At 40.2% G+C, this 22,633-nt stretch overlaps 1 protein-coding gene across 5 annotated transcripts in view; it reads left to right on the top strand.

Moving 5' to 3' along the window:
* Positions 1-14,867, top strand: part of GRIA4 (glutamate ionotropic receptor AMPA type subunit 4) — a 215,848-nt gene extending 200,981 nt beyond the window's left edge. The window contains exons 14-16 of one of the 5 annotated variants that reach the window (XM_058019234.1): positions 4,327-4,441; positions 7,066-7,200; positions 13,737-14,867. In XM_058019234.1, the coding sequence (XP_057875217.1) occupies positions 4,327-4,441; positions 7,066-7,200; positions 13,737-13,901 (415 nt within the window). In that variant the 3' untranslated portion in view covers positions 13,902-14,867. Of the gene's footprint in view, positions 1-4,326; positions 4,442-7,065; positions 7,314-13,736 lie in introns of all 5 variants that reach the window. The other 4 variants (XM_058019236.1, XM_058019238.1, XM_058019237.1 and 1 more) reach the window with 4 other exon arrangements.
* The last annotated feature ends 7,766 nt before the right edge of the window (positions 14,868-22,633 follow it).

Here is a 22,633-nt window from a genome sequence, read left to right as displayed (position 1 = left end):
AAAATTCAGAAAGGCAGTTCAGAAAGCTGCCCTGTGTGAGCCACCTGTGGTTTAGTGATCTGATTAATTAGTTCATGATTGAAGATAAAAGTGAGTTCCTCAAGTCATTTGAGTGTTTTTGAAAGTATTACCTCAGATCCTAATTGTATGCCATCATCTCATGTGGTGCACAGGAAGGTACTGAAACACAGTTTCTGCCACTTTGCTCCATTGTTTGTATAAAGTGTGAGTGGACAGAAGCTGTGCTGATGGAGATTCTTCCCAGTCTCTGCTGGCAGCCTGCAGGAGAACACGGTGGCCCATGTTTTTTTCAGTCAGCTATGAGTCTGACCTTACACTTAATGGCTCAGCCATGAGTGGCTAATGAAAATGCTCCTAAAATATATCCATGATTGCATTTTTAAAATCCTTGTCTCTCTGAATTCTATATTTGTTTCAGAATCACTTAGTATTGTGATTTAAATGTTATAATTGCCCATTTGTTGTCCTGAACACAGCTAGCTCAGGACTTCATTAATACCATTTTAAAGCACTCTGATTTTGCTGATGTTGCTGGCTCAAGATCCAGCCTGAGGCTCTTGAAAAACAGCCCTTTCAACAGCAAGTGATTGATGACAGGATAGGAGGAAATGAGTAAGAAGCCAAGAGAGGAGGTAGAAGGGCTGAGAACATGATGAGAAGTTAGAAAACCAGTGTCCCTGTGCCCAGGTCAGGCTGTGCCAACACTGACTTTGGCACATGGGTGAAGAGCAGAGTTTCCTGTGTTGTCACACAGCAGTTTTCCTCTATGGCTATGTGGGGCAATTTCTTCTCCATAGATAAAGGGTAATTTTAATTATTATTTCTCACATATTATCTTTACATGAACTTGAGGTAGCTGGATTCTCTTTATATACAACAACAGAGATTCTCAGCAGCTGTACGTTGGAAAAAAACTACGCTTGATTTTCACAAACTGTGCCAGTGTGCTCTATCTGAAGATTTAGCCCAACATTAGTAATTCAGAAATTACTAAGCAATTGAACAAGACCCAAATCTATAGTCACTTTCCACTGCCATAATAAGAATACAATACTGAATTTAATGGGAGATTTAATTATAAATGCTGAATTTATCCCCTTTATGTGACTTCAGTACATTCCTCTTGTTCACATACAGCAAACCATACCAATTTTTTTTTGTTTCTGTCCCCTTTAATATCAGTGGGACTATTCACCAACTGATTGTGCAAGCAATCTAGTAAGAAATTGTAGTCTCCGAGTTTGTGACTGACATGGTCAAAATAAGTAACTTGGCCCACGAGCCAAGGTGATCTGGACATGCATCTCCCTGTTGAAAATGTCCTACTGAAAATGAAACAAAGAAATAAAATAAAAACCTAAAATACATTAAAAATCTCAACACCTGCAATCACTTACTGTGATTGCAAAGAGGTGCATGTATGCTATGACTCTGAAAATTTAGGCAAAACATCTTCCTTTTCCACTCTGCAGCCCCTTAGTCTGGGCTTCTTATATTGGATCATGTACATTTCCCATCACAGCTGACTGATTTAAATTAGGGCAGAAATCCTGTTTTGAAGGTGTAAAATATTTTAAAATATTGTAATATATAATTTCAAAGTTTTTTTCTTAGAATGCTTCTCCCTCATCACAGCTGTGACTGTCTGAGGGCAGATACGAAGGAAATGTCACAGAGCCTTGTTCAGGCAGGTAAGAAGGAGAGGAGCCAAGGGCAGGCTTTCTTGAGCTTCAGCAGGGCCTGCATTCAGAAAGTTTTCCACCAAAATTCATGGAAAGGAGAAACAAGGGCCTGGCATCAGTCACATCACTGCTGCATCCCAGTGAAAATGGAAACTTCCTCTGCTGATCATTGCCATTGAGGTTGCTCAGAAACTGAGGACAGCATGGCAATTTAAAGTGTGAAATTGATTGTTTTTCCCAAAGGAAAACCTGAGAGCTTCCTTGCAGAGACAATGCAGAAAGGATGACATTAAAGGAACTACAGTTGGAAAAAAGAAAAAATCCCCAGCCTGTTTCAGCTTTTAAATGCCTAAAGTATTAGTCCTGGGGAAAAAAAAAAAAAAAAAAGCAGAATAGGACATGGAGGCATCTGCTTTCTAACTTGTTCCCACCTTGCTGGTGGCCTTGATAGTTCATATCTATTCCTAGTTATCAGTTTGATCCGTTTAATCTGCAGCAACTCCATAGGCTTCTGATTTTCCAGTGGAGAACAGTACCTGTAGGTCCCCTTACGTTTGTCATAACCAGCCCTGTTCCCCTGATAGAATTCAAGAGCATGGGAATGTGGCTCAGTGCCAGAGCATGACTTGTTACAGATGATGGCTATTCAAATAATATTAATTATTTTGTGCTTGTGCTAGAAGCCAGCAGAGGATCATGTTGACACGCAACTTGCCAGCACCCCAAGCCCACTCATTTCACAGCTGTGGGACTCTCATGTTCCACTGTCAACCTGCACAGCCTGCTGCCAGAAGCCTTAAGGCAAAATTTAAGTTTGAATACTGGAAAAGAGCAAAAAAATGGGTATTTTTTGTTTCTAGAAGCAGAGTATTGCATATGAATTAAATGTGTGGGATTTGGAAAGTGGATGAAGGTTTTCCTTTACTTAGAGTAATCACTTGAGAGTTCCTGGGAAATCCTCTCACCCAACTGTGGCTGTCAAAAATTTCTCCAAGGCACCAAGGCTTCCTCAGCAGTAAATGAAGAGGCAGGCATCTCAGCATTATCCTTTGTTAATATTGGTATCAAGTCCCACCATTTGGAGGTACCTACCTTTTCCCATTAACTACAGGGAGGTCTGGACAGACAGACAAAGCTTTGGGCTTAATTTAGGGGTGCAAATATTGAGGTGAGGTGAATTCCCACATTTTAGGTACATATAGAAAGAGTAATTAGAAGTTATGAAGAGGCAGGGTCCCTAGAGTTAAAAATAGCATACAAGGCTCAGAAGCTGTTACTTGTGTATTAAATAGCTATGTAGAAACCTGCACTAATATATTAATACATTTGGGAATTTCCAGTTATACCAGTTATAGAGTGCAATAAGCCCCTTTCCTCTTAAATGCAAACTATTTTAGTAGGTTCAGTTACACTAGACTAATTAATGTTTGCACTGGTTATTTATTTATTAAGCCTTGAATCCGTAAGTTAATGTTTAGGTAATGAATGAATTATGGCATATTATGGGAGATAAATTTTCCCATAGAAATCTGCTGGCATAGACAGGATCATGTCATTTAACATCACCAGAAGGCTAGCTATCACATGCCATTTCTGTTTATCTCCCTGCTTCTCTGATATATACTGTATCTGCATGCACACCTGCACATAAATAGATATCCATATGCCTACCACATAATTCCATTAAGAATTGGACAACAATTTGAAGTGAAAAGTACATAAAATAAGTCTGTTAATAATTTAATACATTTTTAAAACATATAGTGATAGATCTGCATGAAGTGGGGCATTACCATAATACCCTGAGATTATTCAATGAGTTTAAGCAACTTCACTGTAAACCTATAGCATTTCATGATTCTGAGGCAATGGATTAGGTTTCATTTCAACATTAAACTCTGTTACATCACCCACAGCAAATACCACCAGTAAAAATAGCTATTCCAAATAGAAATTTATCACCAGCCTGGGACCCTTGAAATATTGACATGAATATGTGAGATTTAAGGAAAAACTTTGAATTTTAAAATAATGTTGAAATGGGAAATTAAAATGGAAGACTCGCTGTCCTTCTTAGCTGAGGATAAGGGGATCTTTGCAGCTCTCCCCCCAAGTTATTTGCATGCAGACATCCTATTACAGGCCTGTGCCAAATGTTTATGGGCAGCACACTGCAGGAAGTGTCTTCTTTTCTTGCCAGGATAATTTTGAGGGCAGTAAATGAAATACCTATAGCCAAATCATATTATTAGTTTGTATGCATCCAAACTAAAAATAGATTGAAAGCAAGAAACACAAATTAACATTTCTTAAGTCGCATATGCAGTTATCTTACAAATATCTCTGAAGGGTTTGTTGTTAATGTGTGTAAGCCAATAGTTTTGGGTTCACAGTAATTGCATACTATTTATTTACAAATCTTCCCCAGCAGTATGTGCCTGTTACCTAAAGCGATGGAGCAGGTCCCGGTCTTATGTCTGTCTCTAAACCTGGGCCAACAGTACATGACATAGCACCCACTGTGGCCTCTGCTCTGTCACTTTGCAATGCGATTCTATGTAGTTTTACTTGAATAACATAAAATAACATATATAATGTTATTTATGTTATTTTCCACGTGAAGAACTCCTGTAAACCTTGCCGTTTTGAAACTCAGTGAGGCAGGCGTCTTAGACAAGCTGAAAAACAAATGGTGGTACGATAAAGGTGAATGTGGACCCAAGGACTCTGGAAGTAAGGTCAGTCGCTACAGTTCGGGACCTAACTATCGTGTTCACAAAGCAGTAGAGGAAGTAATAAACAAAATGACATAGAAATAAAATAAGCAGCTGTAGACACAGAATGAATCAACTTTGGCCCATCTTGATGGCGGTCACGCTTTAATTTAAGGAAGCACTATTGCATTTTAAAGTCTTTAGTAATACAAATCACCAAACATCATTCCACATATTCAGAGCATCTCTTGATGAAATACAAAGCAGATTTTTGGTTTTGGAAGAGGCAGCCTGTGGCAGTGTTCACAGAGGTTTTCAGGATGACGGAAGAGACGTAGATCTAACTCTGTATTTCAGAAGACTTGATTTATTATTTTATGATATATATATTACATTATAACTATACTAAAAAGAATATAAGGAAAGGTCTCATCTCAGAAGGCTAGCTAAAGTAAGGATAGGAAAAAAATTAATAACAGAGGTTTGTGTCTCAGACAGAGAGTCCAAGCTAACTGGGCTGTGATTGGCCATTAAATATAAACATCCAAGATGGGCCAATCACAGAACCACCTGTTGCATTCCACAGCAGCAGATAATCATTGTTTACATTTTGTTCCTGGAGCCTCTCAGCTTCTCAGGAAGAAAAAAATCCTAAGAAAGCATTTTCATAAAAAGATGTCTGTGACAGCAACCTGGATTAGTTATTTCCTTCCTGCCTGGAGGGTATGGACTTTTCCCATTGACTGTTAGGAAATACTCTTTACACTTTCTTTAGGAGCTGGCCTACCTCAGCAGTGTTCTGAGAAGAAGAAATGCTAGCAGGAAGGATTGCCTTCCATTGCTGGCCAGGAAGGTGGTGTCTTGCACATTTGGGGATGTCCCTGGCTCCTCGGGGGCCAAGGAAAACTTAAGTTAAGTTTTGAAGTGAAAGGCTTTGGCAATTAATAGTTTCTACAGCTTCCAGTGTTTATCTTAGTCCATACCCAAAAAGGAATCCTGGCAGCTCCAGAGAGCTGACAGCTCCTTCTCTTTATGGGGACAGACCCAGAACCGGGTATTTTCTGATGGCTGGGAAACACCACAGTCAGTGCCAGCCCTGTATTTGAGGAGGCTGACATTCCTTCACATTACCTGACTCCATGCCAGCCTCTGCAGCCACAGCTAAAATGAACAAATGACAGGCACTGACTGCTTGCTGCCTGCATGTCTCGAGACTTACCTTGATAAAATTAGTGTGGGAAAGAAGCTTTCAACACATTTCACTTTTTCTGGCAAGTGCTTTGAAAAAAAAGGAGTGAAAACCATTTAAGAGGATGACAAAGTATCTGTAAATAACAGCTGAGAAAGCCTCAACCCACCACCTACCTCAGGGCAGGTCTTTCTCAGTCCTGCCTCCTCCTTGTTTGCAAGCACCATGTTAGCAATTGCCACCAGAGGGACAGTCATCTCCAAGATACTTAGGCTCTTCCTAGCCATCTAAAAAGGCACAGACAAAGCAGAACCCAGGTATAAGCCCCAATCGCCTCTGTACACCCATGGGAACCTTTACTGTGCTAATCTACTGATTACACAATGAATAGTGCCTCTTTAAATTAAACATCCAAATTTTTTGCAGTCTACATAAGTTAAAATTTCATAGAGATTAAAATCAGAAGTTAAATACTCTCCTTACTTTAGCTAAAGATTATATAGTCTGCATAAGAATAAAGCTTTATAAGTATTTTAAGGCACACGATGTAGCATATGAAGTCAATCCTGAGAGAGTTCCCTGAGAACTATGCTGAAAAAGCACATGGATTTGAAGTCCAAAAAATGTGATTCATAACTAAGCAGTGAAGTATAGAGAAATGTAGAATAGTTATTTACTACAATACACCCAAGAAGGTGATTGTAAAATGATGAATATTTAATACTTGGCTAAAGAAAATCCTTACTTTTATCTAAATTATGAAAAATGTTTTAAATTGCATAAACTGATATTTAGAAGTATACTGTTACTGAGCTTAGTCGTCCATGGGCATGTTCCAGAACTGTATCTATAGTAAAATAAAACAAAATACAAGAATAGGTAAGAGGCAAATATATCACAATGTGTGTGGTACAATGTGCACTTTCAAAGGAAGTGTTTGTTCAAAGAAAGAACTTAAGCCTCACATATTATTTTTGCCTGTCATTTAAGTATCAGAAGCTCAGTCTGGATCTTTTAAATTAACAGCAATGCCTATCACAAGTACAATTACTGGTTTTTGTAAAGATCAAGTAAAGTCTTGTCTGATATAAAATGGATTTCTGGATTCCCAGGCTTCTGAAGAGCTTTACATAAATGCAGTTTCGTATCAGTGCTGAAATGTCTCCTAAATAGAGCTAGACATGTCATTGTAATGGAGGTAATGCTTTGCAGTAAGCAATGACATCCTGATATGTTGGCAATATACTTAGAATAATTTTTTTATGCCAACCGGGAAAACTAGTTGTTTAAAATATATTTTGTAGATCCAGATAGGTCAAATTTTGCTAAAGTGTGTAAACAACTGTCATTAAATTTCAGCTAAACATTGTTACTTGTCTATTTTTAATGTTTTAATGTGTGTTTTGTGCTTCTTGGGATCCATTTTCCAGGGTTAACTGTGTGACTTCTGTTTTCCCAGGACAAGACGAGTGCCTTGAGTCTCAGCAACGTTGCTGGAGTCTTCTACATTCTGGTTGGAGGCTTGGGCTTGGCAATGCTGGTGGCTTTGATAGAGTTCTGTTACAAGTCCAGGGCAGAGGCGAAACGAATGAAGGTGGCAAAGAGTGCACAGACTTTTAACCCAACTTCCTCGCAGAATACCCAGAATTTAGCAACTTATAGAGAAGGTTACAACGTATATGGAACCGAAAGTATTAAAATTTAGGGGTAGGACTTAGGGCCTACTACAGCGAGTGGGTGATGCATCTTGTAACGCAGTGTTGTGACATGTCTGTCTAGTTGTGCTTGCTTCTGAACAGAGCTTTATATTTTGGAAAACTTCAGTGCAAAGTGGTTCAGTTCTTTTGGCTGCAGATGTACAGTACATTATTCTATGTTGCTAATAGACATCTGCATTGCAAGGAATTTTTAACATGAAAAATACATTTTGAACAATTCAAAGTTGTCAAATCAGTTGAGAAATGACAACTATTTTAAATAAGAAAGTATATATCCAGAGGGCCAGTTTTTAAGTACTTGATTGGAAAGTCTGTTTTCCGAAAGGTTTGCACTCTACTAGAGACAAATTGCTGCAAGCCTGTATTATTCAATGTTGGCTCTATCCGTAACCAAGATTTAGGATAGGCAACATCACTGAACCATAGTTAACCTAATGAAAGAAAAGGCACTGTTACAAGAAGTCTAAATGTTGTTTTACCTTCTCTCCCTCCTCCCCTCCCTGTGCCTTCACCCTCCCTTTGATACATGTTTTATGCTAATTGTGTGGCTTTTTTTTTTTTTTTTCTCCCCACAATATCCTGCTTCAGGTCAACTTTTGCCCACTATAATAGTCTGAGAGTCACTAACCAGGGGATAGACCTTGATTATCACCCTCAGCTTTCAGTAACAAACCCCTTTACCTAGGTCAAGACTAGTGTATTTTAGACATTCATGCAGTGATTTTGGAGGCTGAACTGCTGATGCTGCCGAGCTGCATCCTGCCCAGCTCCCCTGAGTAGGTGTGCAGGGATGGTTTACTAATGTACTTGCTCTCATCCGTACAGTGAGTATCTTGCCAACTAATCATTAGACAAATCAACTCCATGACCTTTGGAAATGGCATGCAGCAGCAAATTGAGCTTCTAAATATAACTTTTACGTAGCTCCCAAGCTATGCTGGCTGCTGTATAAGTGAACGTGCAGCTAGCACCCTACCCTGTCATCCTTGAGCTGCATTGCCCTTGCAAACAGAAGCCACATGTCTCCTCTGTTAACAACTATCTTCAGCTACATTTTCCTGAGCCATCCCTATATAGTGGAAGTAGAAAACACAAATTTAGGGAAATGAGATGAATAATATAATACTTATGTTGCCACTTAGGAAAAAAAAAGCTTGTAGGAAACAACTGGAGATGCACTTATTATTTTTTATTTATTATTTGTATAGCGCTGGAGTAGGCGGCGCTGCACAGTAGGTGAAGTGTGCCAGACACACAACAGGTCCCTGTCCCGAGGAGCTTACAGCCTAAAGGCACAGCCCGTTCAGTACCGCACCATTCAGTACAGAGCAAACACAGAGTGAGCAGAGAATGCTGTGTGAGCATGGTAGCTGGAGCGCTGCGAGGAATAGGTGGGTTCTCGGGGCGCGAGGGAGGGGGCTGGCTGGGAAACTGTCCCCTGCACACTCTTCTCTGGGCTTTTCTTTTCTTCCTTGTTCTACAAAGAGTCATGACCCTGGGTGTATTCTAATTGCAGTAGAGCCGCCAATTTCCCCATGTTAAAAAAAAAAAAAAAAAGAAAGTGTTAGCTATGCACTTTGTTCACTAGAGAAAATGTGAGGCATGCTATGTGCCAAGGGAACTCCAAGAGTATAGACCATTGTTCATCACTGTGAACTGCAGCACAGGACTTCTAGATGCTAATATTAATCTCCCAAGTCCACTCCCTTCTGTCAGTAATAAGGGTCTTGAAAAGAAGTAATCCTGTGCACGTCATTGTGCCAAATGCAGGTGAAGGGTGTTTTTTTCCTTTAAATTATTTAGTGATGTGCTCACTGAAAGTGTCCTCAGGCTGGTATAAAAGTAAGAATCCCAGAAAACATATTCCTTATCAAGTTTACAGAGTGCAATGCATTCAAAATACAGTCTTTAAAAAAGCAAACAAAAAAATAAAGCTTTCTTTCAAATACTGACCTGACCCCAATTGGCTGGCGTGCTAAACATGGCAAGACTTGAAAATCCCCACAGTTGCCACCCAGTTCTGTTATTTCATTGCAACAGACACTGATTATAGTTGCAGAATTTTTTTAGTCTTAGTGTTTTCTTATAATTAAAAAAATAGAGCTAACTAAGTTTTGTATTTAAAAAAAAGATCATAAGTACCATACTCTAAAATCTGGATTTCTGTGGGACTTGTATCACAAAGATGAATTCCTACTGGATAAAATATACTTTAAACAGTACAAAAAAGATACAGAAATGTTGCATTTTATTTAACTGAAAATTCATTTTTGGGTCAGTCAAAACTTCTGATAATTAACATTTTAGGGCACAGACTTTTAAAATTCACAAAAAAATCACTATGATTTTGAACAAGTATTTACAGACTTCTGAAATTCTTCTTTCTGCTTATTTGGCATAATATTTACATGAAATTGAGAAATTTCAAGTGAAGTTCTTATAAAAATGTTTATAGTGATATGTGGGAGACTGCCAAGGCCCAGTCATCCTCTCCTGGCCACACTGCACAGGGGGACTATGCCATCTGTTAGAGCACATGGTAGTCACAAGCCCCTGTTTAGCTGGCAGCATTACAGAGCCCACAATGATGGTTGCACATATTTCTGTAGAAATATGTCTGTCTTACACATTTTGAAAACTTTGATAAGGTTTTTTGGGTTTTTTAATCCAAGGAGTATCGAGATTGTATTGGAATTAAAACTCGCTAATATGGAAAGATGCCTGGTGGTTCTAACCTGCATGAGTAACCAACACATCTGACTTTTTAAGCTAACATCAAATAGTTTTAATGGTATATGTTTTAAACTAATATAAAATAACTTAAATAACCCTCCTGAAAATTAATATTCATTACCCTGATTTTTAGTTTAGTTTCGTACAGTTAAACATGAGTTATCTCAGGGAAATTCACCTTTCCTGCAAGGCAGCTGAAAATGAAAATGAAGGGCTAGTCTGTATATGTGGACTGGCCTATATAGTAATGGATTAGTCTATATGTGTGGGATAAAGACATTCAGAAGCACTGGCAGGCAGTTGCATCTGCTGAAGAGAGGGAAGAAAGTTTGCTTTAAGGAGGGAACAATCCTTTCCTCCTCCTCCGGGCAGCAGTTTTTCCATTAGTATTAAGCCCTTAGTGTACATGTAGAGCTGATAGCGAGAGCAGAGAGGAGCTTAACATCCTTCTGTCCATCTGCTCTAAGGCAAAGCCCTGCTGAGTTCCTCACCCCAAACCCACAGGCTTTGGAAGGGGTTGTTCCAGTATCCAGCCAGCCTCCACCACCACCTCTCCATGGCCTTCTTAGTGGGCCATGAAGCTCAGGAACCAGCTTCCAGCTCAGCTGCCTTCTCTTGCTCTCCCATCCCCTGCTGTTGTTTATAACTAATAAATGAAACTAATTGCAAAACAACAAAAAGCAATGGAAAACATCACTATTACAATTAACTACAAAAAAAGGTGAAGTGCTACAGGATGGCTCAGTAAGTGTGTAATGTACTTATTTTGTATACTTCCAATTTCATAGTCAAGAGAGAAAAATACATTAAAAGTTCATCTTAGATATTTGTGCCAAAGCCACCTCCATGTGACCCAAGTACTAGAGGAGCATGAACAACAAAAGAGCCGACACAGGCTAGGATATTTGTATTACACAGACTGAGGATATCATCTTCCAAAATTCCCATTTCCCCTCTAGGAACAGGGCAGTCAGTGTTTTCACATGATTAATTTCACAACTAATCTAATCAAAACTAATGGCAAATTTGAAAATACATTATCACTATTAACTGCATACACTGACTGAAAGGAGACTTTCATGGTTTGCATAATATTCACAGTAAATACCGAGACTTTTCCCTCTTATCCCAGCCACTCCTGAAACTGTTTCTGCATCCAGGCCAGAAATCTGAAGTTGCAGCATCACAGTCAAGCAGAGTACTAGCCTGGCTTGTTACCTATAGCATAGTTTAAAACACAGAGCAGACACCTACCTGGTTACTTGGCTTTATGGCACTGTCCCAAGTACAAGTTTGACCTGCTCCTCCTGGCTTTGTGTCTGAGTTGTCCTGTGGTGTGTTGCTGAGCTGTTGTTAGTCTTTAACTGAGGACAAGAGTTATTTCCTTGCAGCTTTTCTGTTCTTTTGTGGAAGGCTGCTGAGAAAATGTTGTTCTCCTTTTTTTTAATCGTTTTTATTTATCCCAGATCCCTTTTATTGTCTTTTTGTCCTGAGTGTGTTGTCAATGGCCAGAAAGTTATTTAGACTGAGCTAGCACAGTTACATAGAACTTGTATATCCCATACAAATCTGAGTTCTCTGACTCAGATTTCCCAGTGGGAAGCTCTGAATGGCCATGAACAGATAGCTGATGGATGTGCTGGAGAGACTCTGGTAGACAGTTGTGACTTTCTGGGTAATGTAACCTATCTGGAGCAAGCTGTCCCTTTCCACCCAAGTTTGCTTTCTAATCTGGTTTGGACTCTCATCCCTCTCCCACACTAAAGCACCTTTAGTTTTTCTGTTGCCATTGATCAGAACATGTTCTCTGCACTTCTGCAGTTACCAGTACCCATTTGCAGGGACTCAGGACATGCACCATGTGGATCTGTACCACACTGCATTGTGTCTGTGCTTTGCAAATGCAGAGATTCTTATTTGCTGCTGGGAAGTAGTTGGAAGTTTTTGGTGAAGTTCCCCACTTCTTCATCACCTCTGCCACACATTTTGTATCTGGGTGTTGTTTTAGATGAAGATATGTTTGGTAACAGTCCCTGTCACAAAGTACAGTGGTGGCAGGGAAAGGTTTCAAAGGATGTCCTTTACCAAAGCCAAGGTTTTCCAGAATAAGGGGATGCCATAATGCCCTCTGAAAGCTGAGGCCTTTTCCTGAATTTGGGTGCTTTTAAGGGCTGAAGTGTTGAGGGTAATTGGTTTGGAAAGCTGCTTTTAAATCCAAGCTCTGACTGTGCCACAAACAGCCGCTGTATTTCTGACAACTTTTTGAAGCAGCTCCTGATAACAATGCAATATTAGACTGGTGCGTTTCCACAGAAGTGCACCAGAAGCAGTGGAAATGTTTGGGAGTTTTAAGGGCTCATCCTCATCCCTGTATGCTCATATATAAAATAAACTCCACATATCAAACAGCAGCTCAGGATTTCAGTGCTACCTCAGAAGGAGAAACTGGGCTCAGAGGGATAAAGTTCAAAATGCAGAGATTAGTAAAAAAGCAAACAAAATGACTTTATGATGTTTGTTATCCTTTTGCTCCTATGTGAATGCTCCTATCTACCTTTCTTCCCAATTAATATTTCAGACTGCATCCCTGCATTTACATAACTTCTCCTGACTAGAAATCAGATTTCTGCACTAATTAATATCTTAACATGGTTATCTCTGAAATCTCTTTTAATGTACTATAGTTTGGATGCTTTGTTGCATTTTTTTACCTTAGACACTTACCCTAATTATAGTAATCTGGAAATCATTTACTTTAAACTAGTTATCTTGGCTTTTTTTTTATAATCACTTGAGAGAGCCTTATTGGATTTTTATATTTAGCTAGTGATTTTTTGATGACTAAAGTTAGATGGCATAACTATAAATCCTTTAACAAATCCAGATTTTTTGCCTGAGTAATTTAGTTCCTAAACAAGATATTTCATTCTGATTTAGCTGAAACGAAAGATTTTTAAGGAACAAAAATGTAAACCTTCCTATGGGAAATTTATACGTAATGCAGAAAACTGTATAAAACTGCATTTTCTCTCAATAAATTACATTTTCTTTGAAAGTTATCACCTTCTCTAATTGTAGGGGAAAAAAGAAATATATATATATATATATGAAAGAGATTTGAGGACAGTTCTCAGATTTCCTGATACTAAATATTTCCATTGTGAAAATAAGTAATAATTTCTTTAGATTTGAATGACAGAATTGCCAGATAGCTGGTACAGTTATTGCAATTTATACACAATTTTCAGTAGTTATGTTTAATCCTGGCATGCCTAGTTGAAGGTCAAAGCCTATAAACACCTGTGCATGACTTCATTCACAGATGCTAATGCTTTCAGGTTCCAAAAGGTCTTCTCACTGTATTTAAATTTAGTTTGAATCAGTTTAGATGAAGGTATTACCTCTTCAGTTAATTTCATTATCAAGTTCAGATTTTATATTTAAATCAGTAACAATTTATTGTTATGAAATTGATCCTCAGAATTGCTAGTCTTTTTTGCCCAGTAGACTTAAGTGCTATGTATTATATTTCTGATGATTACTATTTCTATATTTAACGTTAACATGAAAAAATGCAGATGTCTAAAATTTAATATTTTGGTGTTTGCTGTGTCCGGGCTGGTTGAAGGACAGAAACATTATAACACTCTCCTCTCTTCTGCTTTTCCTTCAAACCCAGCTTACCTTTTCTGAAGCCATAAGAAACAAAGCCAGATTATCCATCACGGGGAGCGTGGGAGAGAACGGGCGCGTGTTGACTCCCGACTGCCCGAAGGCCGTGCACACCGGAACTGCAATTAGACAAAGTTCAGGATTGGCTGTAATTGCATCGGACCTACCATAAAAACCAAAAAATTAATTGAGTGCCTTAATCAAACTGTGTTGGTGACTGATGGGAACACAGCACAGACTGTAACGACATGGGAGTGTCATTGATGAACTGATAATTTGGCTGAGAAAGGGAAGTACGTCCAAATGCGCCAGACATCATCAGCAACAATGTGTGCATGAGCTCAGCTCGGAAACCCAAACTCAGATTTTATATCAGGAAAATTCATAATTTAGTTTTGTTGGGGGGAGGGGGCTGGGAAGGGTGTATTAACAGCAACAAATTTCACTTGAGTGGACTTAAAACTAATAAGACTTGCCAATTTAGCGCATTAAACTGTGAAGAACATGCTCAGAAAGGACACCATTTTGGTCTTTGTCTTGACAAAGAGAGAAAAATAGCTATAGAAGTCAATGAACATGCTAACCTGTGTCTCCAGAACATCAATATATACAATGGAAGAATACTCAGCTGTTCAGCTGTAGAAATGAATCACTAAACTGTTATAAAAAAATAATAAATATGTAAATCCTGTGAAAAAAAATAAAGAAATTATTTACATTTTCTTTGGAAAAAGAGAAATATTGAAACATGCTTGCTTTTTAACTGATGTAAATTCAGTAGAGGACAACACAATTCTTTTTTCTAACCATCTTAGGGAAAAATCATTGCAATAATTGATATAAAATGCCATCACTGTAATAAAATTCAGAGAATTTTTTTTTATAAAAGTTGTTGGTCATCCTCTTGTTTGCTGTTACCTTCATTCTGTTCCATCATTCCGTGTTCCACAGATTTGCATCTGTCTAATACAAGAAACAAAATGATAAAATGTTTAGAGTACTTCATCAGTCTGCAGTGTAGAATCAAAAGAGACTACGGGTCACTCATGTTACAGATATTATTTATAATCTTGTTCTGTGTAAGAAACTGTGGTTTTTGTACCCACCAAAAAGAATAAAACAACAATTGTTCTTATAATATTGACAGAGCTTGAGTTGTTTTCTGATCATTAGGGATGCCACCTGGAAAATAGAAAAGGGCCATTCATTTCTTACAATAGGATTCAGAATCTTGTCAGAGTCAGTCTGAGTCCCTGCACATTTCTAAAGTGCTTTTAAGGGACTTAAATTGGGACAAAGGACTCTGAGCAGCTAAAGAATTGTCCTGGTTATTCATAATGTATTTTAGTACTAGTCACTAAACACCTACCTGAAGTGTTAGGGAACCATTTAGTGATAGTGTTTGTCCTCTGGGTAGGTCAGGGACAGAGATGCCAGGGAGCAAGGAAGTACAAATGACAGTCCTTGAGACTGATGTGATAGATGATAGCTGCAGCCTGCCCCAGTTTTCATCCCCCAGCCTGTCAAGTGGCATGCCTGGGAAAGACCATTTGAATACAAGCCAGATGTGAACAGGAGCAGGCGTGTCTGTAGGTGCAAAGTAGCAGCGAATCTGTTCTGTGATGGTCATTCTCCTGGGCCTCACAAGGCCTGGCAGTGGTGTCCAAATCCAGAGTATGGCCAGCACAGTAACAGCCACATGCCAGAGCTCAGACTGCAAGTGAATTCAGGCTGGAGTGATCATAGCTCCTGAGTTTCCCAGGCCCATGAGGGGCCATGTTCCAATGGCTTACTTATCCCCAGAGCCTGGTGCTGGTGCTTCTCTCAGCCCTCAGGGCTCTCATGGGGAGGAGAGCAGGCCCTGGGTGGAGCCCAAAGCCCAAAGCTGCCCAGCAAGGACCAAGCCCCAGCTGCTGCCAAAAACAGCAACCAGACACTGCTGAGCTGATGCTCCTGCTGTCTGGCACAGACAATCACAGAGTTGCAGAGCAGGGCTCAGTTTCACTCCAGATGGCAACAACATAAATATGAGTTTCTTGCCCCAAATGCTCTATAGAGACCCTTTATAACTACTGGGGAGGAATAGAGAATGAGTGAATGACTTCCTCTTAAAGTGGACCTTAAAATATCAGACAGTTGAACCACAGCAACAAGAGCCTAAATCCTTCCAGTAACCTTAACATAGGCTGATGGAGACCAGTTCTTATAGAGAGTTTGACAGTGCAGCAAACATGAAAATAAGGTGATGCTTTCCCCTCAGGCAGAAAAACTACAGTGTGTGCAGGGTTCTTAGAGAAAAAAGACTGATAACACCACTATGAATCACTGTGACTAAAGTTACTTTGTATCCATGTTTTACTGGCATGTTTAGCACATTCATTATTTACTGTGAATTGTTCTGTGTTTCTCTGGCTAGGTTAGGTGAGTTGACTGGTTTTTCTCTTTTTTGAGTAAACCTGGAAGCTCCCTTCTTTTTACAGCTGTATTTAAAAAAACAACTTCTGGATGGGTTGGTTCTGAGTTTGTCTTTTTTTTTTAAAGAAAAAAATGTTTGCCTCCATTTCTCACAAGGTAACATACTAGAGGCTGAACAGATTGAGAGACTGAGGATGAAGAATGCTGTTTGTTTTGTTTTACTGTGTCTGTCTGTTTTTCCAGCAGCTTGTCTTCATCCTTTCTTTGTCCATGACTGTGAGCAGTACCAGGGCTGTCTTGGGATATTTACTGTCTTCCAGTGTTACCCCTCTTATACACTCCCCTGTCTCTTTAACACATTATGTTTATTTTTCCCTTTCAGTAAACAGCGCATGGCTGCTGTTAGGAATGTTGCTCCATGGAGCTCATTGTTACTTCCCTAAGTCAGTTTCAACGTGGCAATGAGGCACCCAAGGCCTTTGAGAAGGCCAGTGTCAGCAGCCATGCACTGGGGAGGATTCAGAACGGAGCAGCACGAGCAGTGCAGCCACTGAGCTGCGTGGCCTGGAGTGCCGTGACCCACCAAGGGCCAGCATGTGGCCAGCAGCCACAGCGGGGGATCACCACATCCTCTTACCATTTCCAAGCCTTGTCCTTGCCAAGGGAATGCTTTGCTGAAAGGAAACCTGGTCAGCTGAGGTAAAGAGGATACGCTCACTTTGCTGATGCCTGTCATAAGCAGATAAAATATTTGAAGAAAAAAAAAAAAAAAAGAAAAAATCTGGATAGGAAAATGCTAAAGTAGGAAGAGTTGTGCTACAGCTCAAGTGGTTGAGAAAGCAATCTTAGGGGATTAGTCTGCTGTCTCCACAGTGACTTACACTTTTGTCTTACTCCAAGAGGGTAGCTGCTGCACAACTGCTGTGACCATGAGAGCAGCCCTGGGGACAAGGACAGGGGGGTGCTGCTGGATGACAAGCTTAACATGTCAGCAATGTGCTCTCCCAGCCCAGAGAGCCAAACGTGTCCTGGGCTGCATCCAGTGGTGGGCAGCAGGGCCAGGGAGGGGATTCTGCCCCTCTGCTCTGCTCAGAGCCCACTGCAGGGCTGCATCAGCTCTGGGGCACCAGCACAGGGAGGACAGGGACCTGCTGGAGTTGGTACAGAGGAGAGCTTCTAAGTGTATCACAGGTCTGGAACACCCCTCCTGTGAAGACAGACTGAGAGAGTTGGGGTTCAGTCTGGAGAAGAGAAGGGACCCCTGTGCAGGTGTCTCAGATGGCCCAAGGCATCTCCAATACCACTTGTGAGAGAGTAAATGAATTGTGTCCCAGTCTCTAGAGATGAGTTCTTTCCAAGCCTCCATTGACTAGATCTCCATGAAGTATGAAAATACTTCAGACACGTAATTTTCCTACAGATTTCTAAATTTAGCTGTCTTAATGATGAATTGAATAATAACAGCATTTATCTGCTTCTAAAATAATTTCAGTTTCAATGTAATCAAGAGCAATTATTAACATTAACACTCACAACAATATTAGACTCTGCAAAATAAATTTTCTGAGCTGATGAGAATCATAATGTAGGCCTAGCCTGCTTTGACATTCACTGTTATATGAGTACCTTCTTCTCCTCCACATTAAACCCTCCCACACTGGTTGTGTATTCTATTAAACACCTATTAAATTTAAAATCAGTACAGACTTGCTGGGTTGTGTGAGAGCCTCACATGCAGAATTAGCTTTATGCAACCACTTGTTATTGCTGAATTTCACCTAGGGACTATTCTGGGAGCTGAATGTACATGTTCTGAATTGAATTTGCCTCGGTGCAATTGAGAACAGAGCCTGGGGAAAGGAGAATAGCTTTATACAACTGGTTATAATCATTGAAAGTGGTAAAGGAGGGCAGTGGCACTTTTCACCTCTGTTGCTTAATAATTCTGTAATAACAACCCTGATAGGATGTCAGAATGAAGAACAAATATTCTTTAATATTCAATGTAAGTATACTTTTATCCATGATTAGAAAATTACAGCAAAAGGGACCTCCTAAAGCTGTCAACCTGCAGACTTTACATACCACACTAATGCTGAAAACAAGAAAAGAAAGGCAGCCTGCAAGGAGCTGCAGAGATTTGTTGTAGACATGGATTAATTAACACTGTTACCACAAAATGTGTAATTGGTATGCAACAGCAAGTTTAGCTTCAGATAAAATGTCGAAGGGTAAGAAGTCACCAGTGGAATTATAAATAGAAATTTAGAGTCACTTCCTTTTCTAAATGAGAGGAGTGCCACAGATTGCAAATAACTTACTGATTTCATAATGGTTGCATTAAATGTAAGGTCAGGCAAGCTGAAACTAGTAAATAGGAAACACGAAATCATTTAGACTGGAAGGGATTTCTGGAGGTCAGATCCTTCAAATATCCATTTAAAATAGGTTCAGCTTTGAAGTTAGATCCAATTTCAAAGCTTAAGAGGTTTCTCAATGTTATTCTATCATAATTTTAGCATCTCCAGTGTTGAAATTGCATAACCTCTCTGGGCAACCTCTTCAAAAGTTCTGACCACCCTCAATATTTTCCTAAGGGCAAAATTTTCTTAAATTTTTTGTTGTTACTCTGATTCGAAAGCTGCAACACATATCTCAAGCTGCTTACCTAAATATGTGCTGCTGAGCTCAGAATCTGGACCTATCTGTGAGGGGACTAAGGCATGTTATCATCACACTTCAGAGGAGTGTGCCCTGCTGTCAGTCTTTCCTTGTGGCTAAAACAAAGATTTATGCCCGTAGCTCACCAATCCATCGTCTTCTATTAGCACCAAATACTATAAAGTTCTGAAGGCCAGACCCTGATTGTCTTTTTACATTGTTCTATCTCTAAGAGCCTCAAAGACCTTCAACAAGGCTAAACTGCTGAAGTGAACTTTCAAGTGCTGCAAGATAAATTACACTTTTTCCTAAGTCCTGGAAAAAACAATTATGTTACTTTTCAAGGTTTTGTGTATTTTAGCTGTCCCTGTAAGGATTCCAGTGCTAATGCCCTGATTCTACCTAGCCATTGCCTGATACTAATTGTTCAAATCCATGCATAATGTTGTAAAAATGTAAGCACTAGTGTGGAAGGAAAGAGCTGATCTGGTGGGACTTTTAAATGTATTTTGGTGTAGCTGTGTACAAGATGTGGAGAATTTAGAAGTCATAAGACTGCAGCAGTTTAAATCCAGTAATTCTATTAAAAGAATCTTTCTAAACACTACAGTAGTCATGAAGTGCATAAATACATAACAGAGGTTGTGTCTTGCCTTCTTCCCTTTTATATTCCAGCTACCTGCAATATTGTCAATTGCTGGAAGTTCCCTGACATTTCTAAAACAACTTTAGGGAAAAAAATGCCTTTTTGCTAAAGGACAGAATCAATATTCTAAAAAAAAAAAAATCATCTGTTAAAAGCTCCATCACAAGGATTAAGAAATAACTGCTGGAAAGCCTACAGAAAATGCAATGGCATTCTGAAAGCATCTGATATTCCGGGTGACACTCACTGGCTTTAAACATCTCCAGTTTCACTGTCTAGAAACTTGTAGGATGCAATATAAAAAAATTATTTTAGACGACTGTTTGTGGGTGGGATAGTGATGCCCTAACAATCTTCTCTGAGTGTTGTTGGTGAAGACAACCAAGAATGACTCATTCAATGGTTGACATTTACGGAGCAGGTGCCCACACTTGGGCAGATGACTCCTCCTCGTGGGGACCCAAGGCCAGCCGGCACACTGTGAAATGGAGTGATTCTGGCTCGTTTTGCAGCATCAGAGAGACGAGCTCTGGTCACAGTGCCACTGACACAGGGACACAAGGATGGAGTTGCTGCCATCACTTCCAAACAGAATGCTTACTACCTTCAGCTGCACAGTACCTGATGTCAGGGGGTGCTTGCTAGCCACTCCATGTAAACACACAACTTTGGATCCCTGCTGCTCTCACAGCTGCTACTGAACACCACCAGCCTCTAGCAATGTCTGCTTTCCCCCAGCTCCAAAAGATTAGGTCGCTTGGTACCCGTTGTGTTCAAATTGCCATTTAATTAATGTAAGCCACTGGTAAGCTCGTGAGAATCCTGGTTACAGCAGCAGCTGGATACCCCAAAATCTGAATTCTCAAAGAAGAGGTGAGAGGAGGTGGGGAGATAATTCCTAGTGGCAAGTGTACCTTCAGCAAACCTCAGGAATGACATTTTGGATCAAGAGGGTTGGAGGCAGGTCAGTGCAGCCTGAGGCACTCTCCCTGTGCATTTCATTGGGTACATTTTCATTACAGCTGGAACGTGAGCCTGTATTTCCTACAGCTCAAGTGAGTTAACTACTGGCAATATAGAAATTTCCGTTTTCATGTTAGTCTATTAATGCTTATTTCTTCACAGCAAGTGGAATGTCTTCAGAAGAAACCCAAGCCAGGGGCAGACTGGTTTTCATCCTCACCACAGGAGCTATTCCATGAATCAGATCTCGGATGATAACAAAGAAATTGAAAATACATGAGAAGGACATCATTTATATAAAGACTAGATGTAAGACTTCATTTCTTCATTTAGGGAGTATTTTAAAATAATTCTAACACAAAGCAAAAAATATGAAGTCACTGTATGAAATACTGAATTGCATCATTCCCACAGAAAATGCAAAGAGGTTCTTCCTTTTAAAACAAGCAATTATCACTCTGAATGATGTTGGGAAGAAATGCCTGCTCTTTCCCCAGAGACGTTTCTGAGTACAGGGAGGAGCCCTGAGGAAGGAGGCTGTCAAACAGGTTGAGTTACACTGATAACCATGTCAGGTTCAGTTAGGTTTGATATTTTCCAAGTGTGTGATCAGTCGCTGAAGGCTTTGAAGTGGCAAGCGTGATGCAATTGAGTCTGAAATTCCTGCAGAGTTCCTGAACTGAAGGGGAGGTTTCTTTTTAAGCATGTGGGCACAACTTCTAACCTGTCTCCTCTTTCTCCCCATCAAACAGAATCTGTTCCAGGAGAGAGAGTGCAGTTAAGGTCACTGCTTTCAGACAGGTTCCTCAGTGCTTGGGAGGCAGGAAGGTGATGTGGAAATGCTGCTGCATCCTTTTTTTTCCATTTGATTTGGTCACGGGGGCATGCAAATCCTGAGAGAAGGCTGTAAGATATCAAAGCCATTAGCAAGCACAACTGATAAGAATTGGTCCATCATGCTGATATATTTTCCATGCATTCAGACCTGTCCACCTGATTATCGCATCCTGTTAGGAACTGAAAACCAGGAGTCACTGTGACATTTAATTTACCTAGGAAAAAAGAAGTGACAAGCATGAATCCATTCTTCCTACTTTTGGCAAAGTCTGTGGGATGTTTCTACAGATAAATCACAGGAGTCCTGACCCAAAGGGGAAAACTGGCTGATGCTTTCACTCAGCATTGTTGTAACCATGATGTTTTCTGAAGATGGTGGAGCTCTTTGGGACTGTGTGTGATCACAGAGCACTAGCAATTTGTGGTCAACCTGAAAAAAGCTCTCGGGAGATTTTACTCCCACAAGGCAACACAGGCTTTTGACTTTCCATCAGCATGAAGTTACCCAAACCAGTCATACTGTCTCGTCTTGTTATGAGTCTCAGTAATAGTCCCAATTCACAGTGCAGGGACATGTCACTTTGTGGGATGCTTGTCTGGCCGCTTGTGGATCAGCAAACAAGAGGAGCAGAAAGATCTCTTCTGAAGTGCTTTGTTTCTAGTCCTGCTTCTGGTCCCATCCTTTCTTCTCTTCCTTCCCTGCTGGGCCATTTTGGCCCTTTTCCCTGTTTGTGAGATTCTAGGCTAGAATTCTGCCCTGTCAGGCATTAGTGGGCTAGAGCTGGTGAGGAGGAAAGGGACTGATGGAAATTTGAATGAGTGAGTTGTGAACCTGCTCTACTGGTTGCTGTTTGGCTGCCTTTCCTCTTTACAGCTCCCTTGCTCTCTCCCACACTCTGTTAGATCTCTTTCCTTATTTCATGCCCCACTACAACTCTGGTCTCCAGCATGTTCCTGCCAGAGCTCCTTCTGCCAAAGAGTGGCTCATCACTTGGTTATGAATTTCTTTCATGCCCTGAGGTTTTCCACCTTTGCTCACCTACATCAAGCCCCAAGCCATTCTCGCACCCACTGGAGTTTCTTCCACTCTCACAGCTATTCTTTGTGCCAGGATGATAAAGGTTGGGATCTTGTCACCACGCAGGGTCCCCTTGCAAGGCAATGTCGTACCTACAGCTCTGCATGACAGATGGGTTCTTTCCAACTGAACCAAATCTGTCCTGAAGTCCTATTTGAAAGCCTCCAATTCCAGCCTGATGAGTGGTCACAATAAAAGCAGGAAGGTTCCTTTCCATGCTCATTGCAGACAGAATTCCTATTATTTTTTTTTTTTTATCTGCAGGAGTAGGAGGGTGTTGGTGCATTTTCTTCCTGACTTTTTG

Source organism: Melospiza georgiana, chromosome 2 (assembly GCF_028018845.1).
Source record: "Melospiza georgiana isolate bMelGeo1 chromosome 2, bMelGeo1.pri, whole genome shotgun sequence".
NCBI lineage: Eukaryota > Metazoa > Chordata > Aves > Passeriformes > Passerellidae > Melospiza > Melospiza georgiana.
The sequence above is the reverse complement of the archived record's forward strand: the minus strand, read 5'-3'. Positions and strand labels throughout refer to the sequence as shown.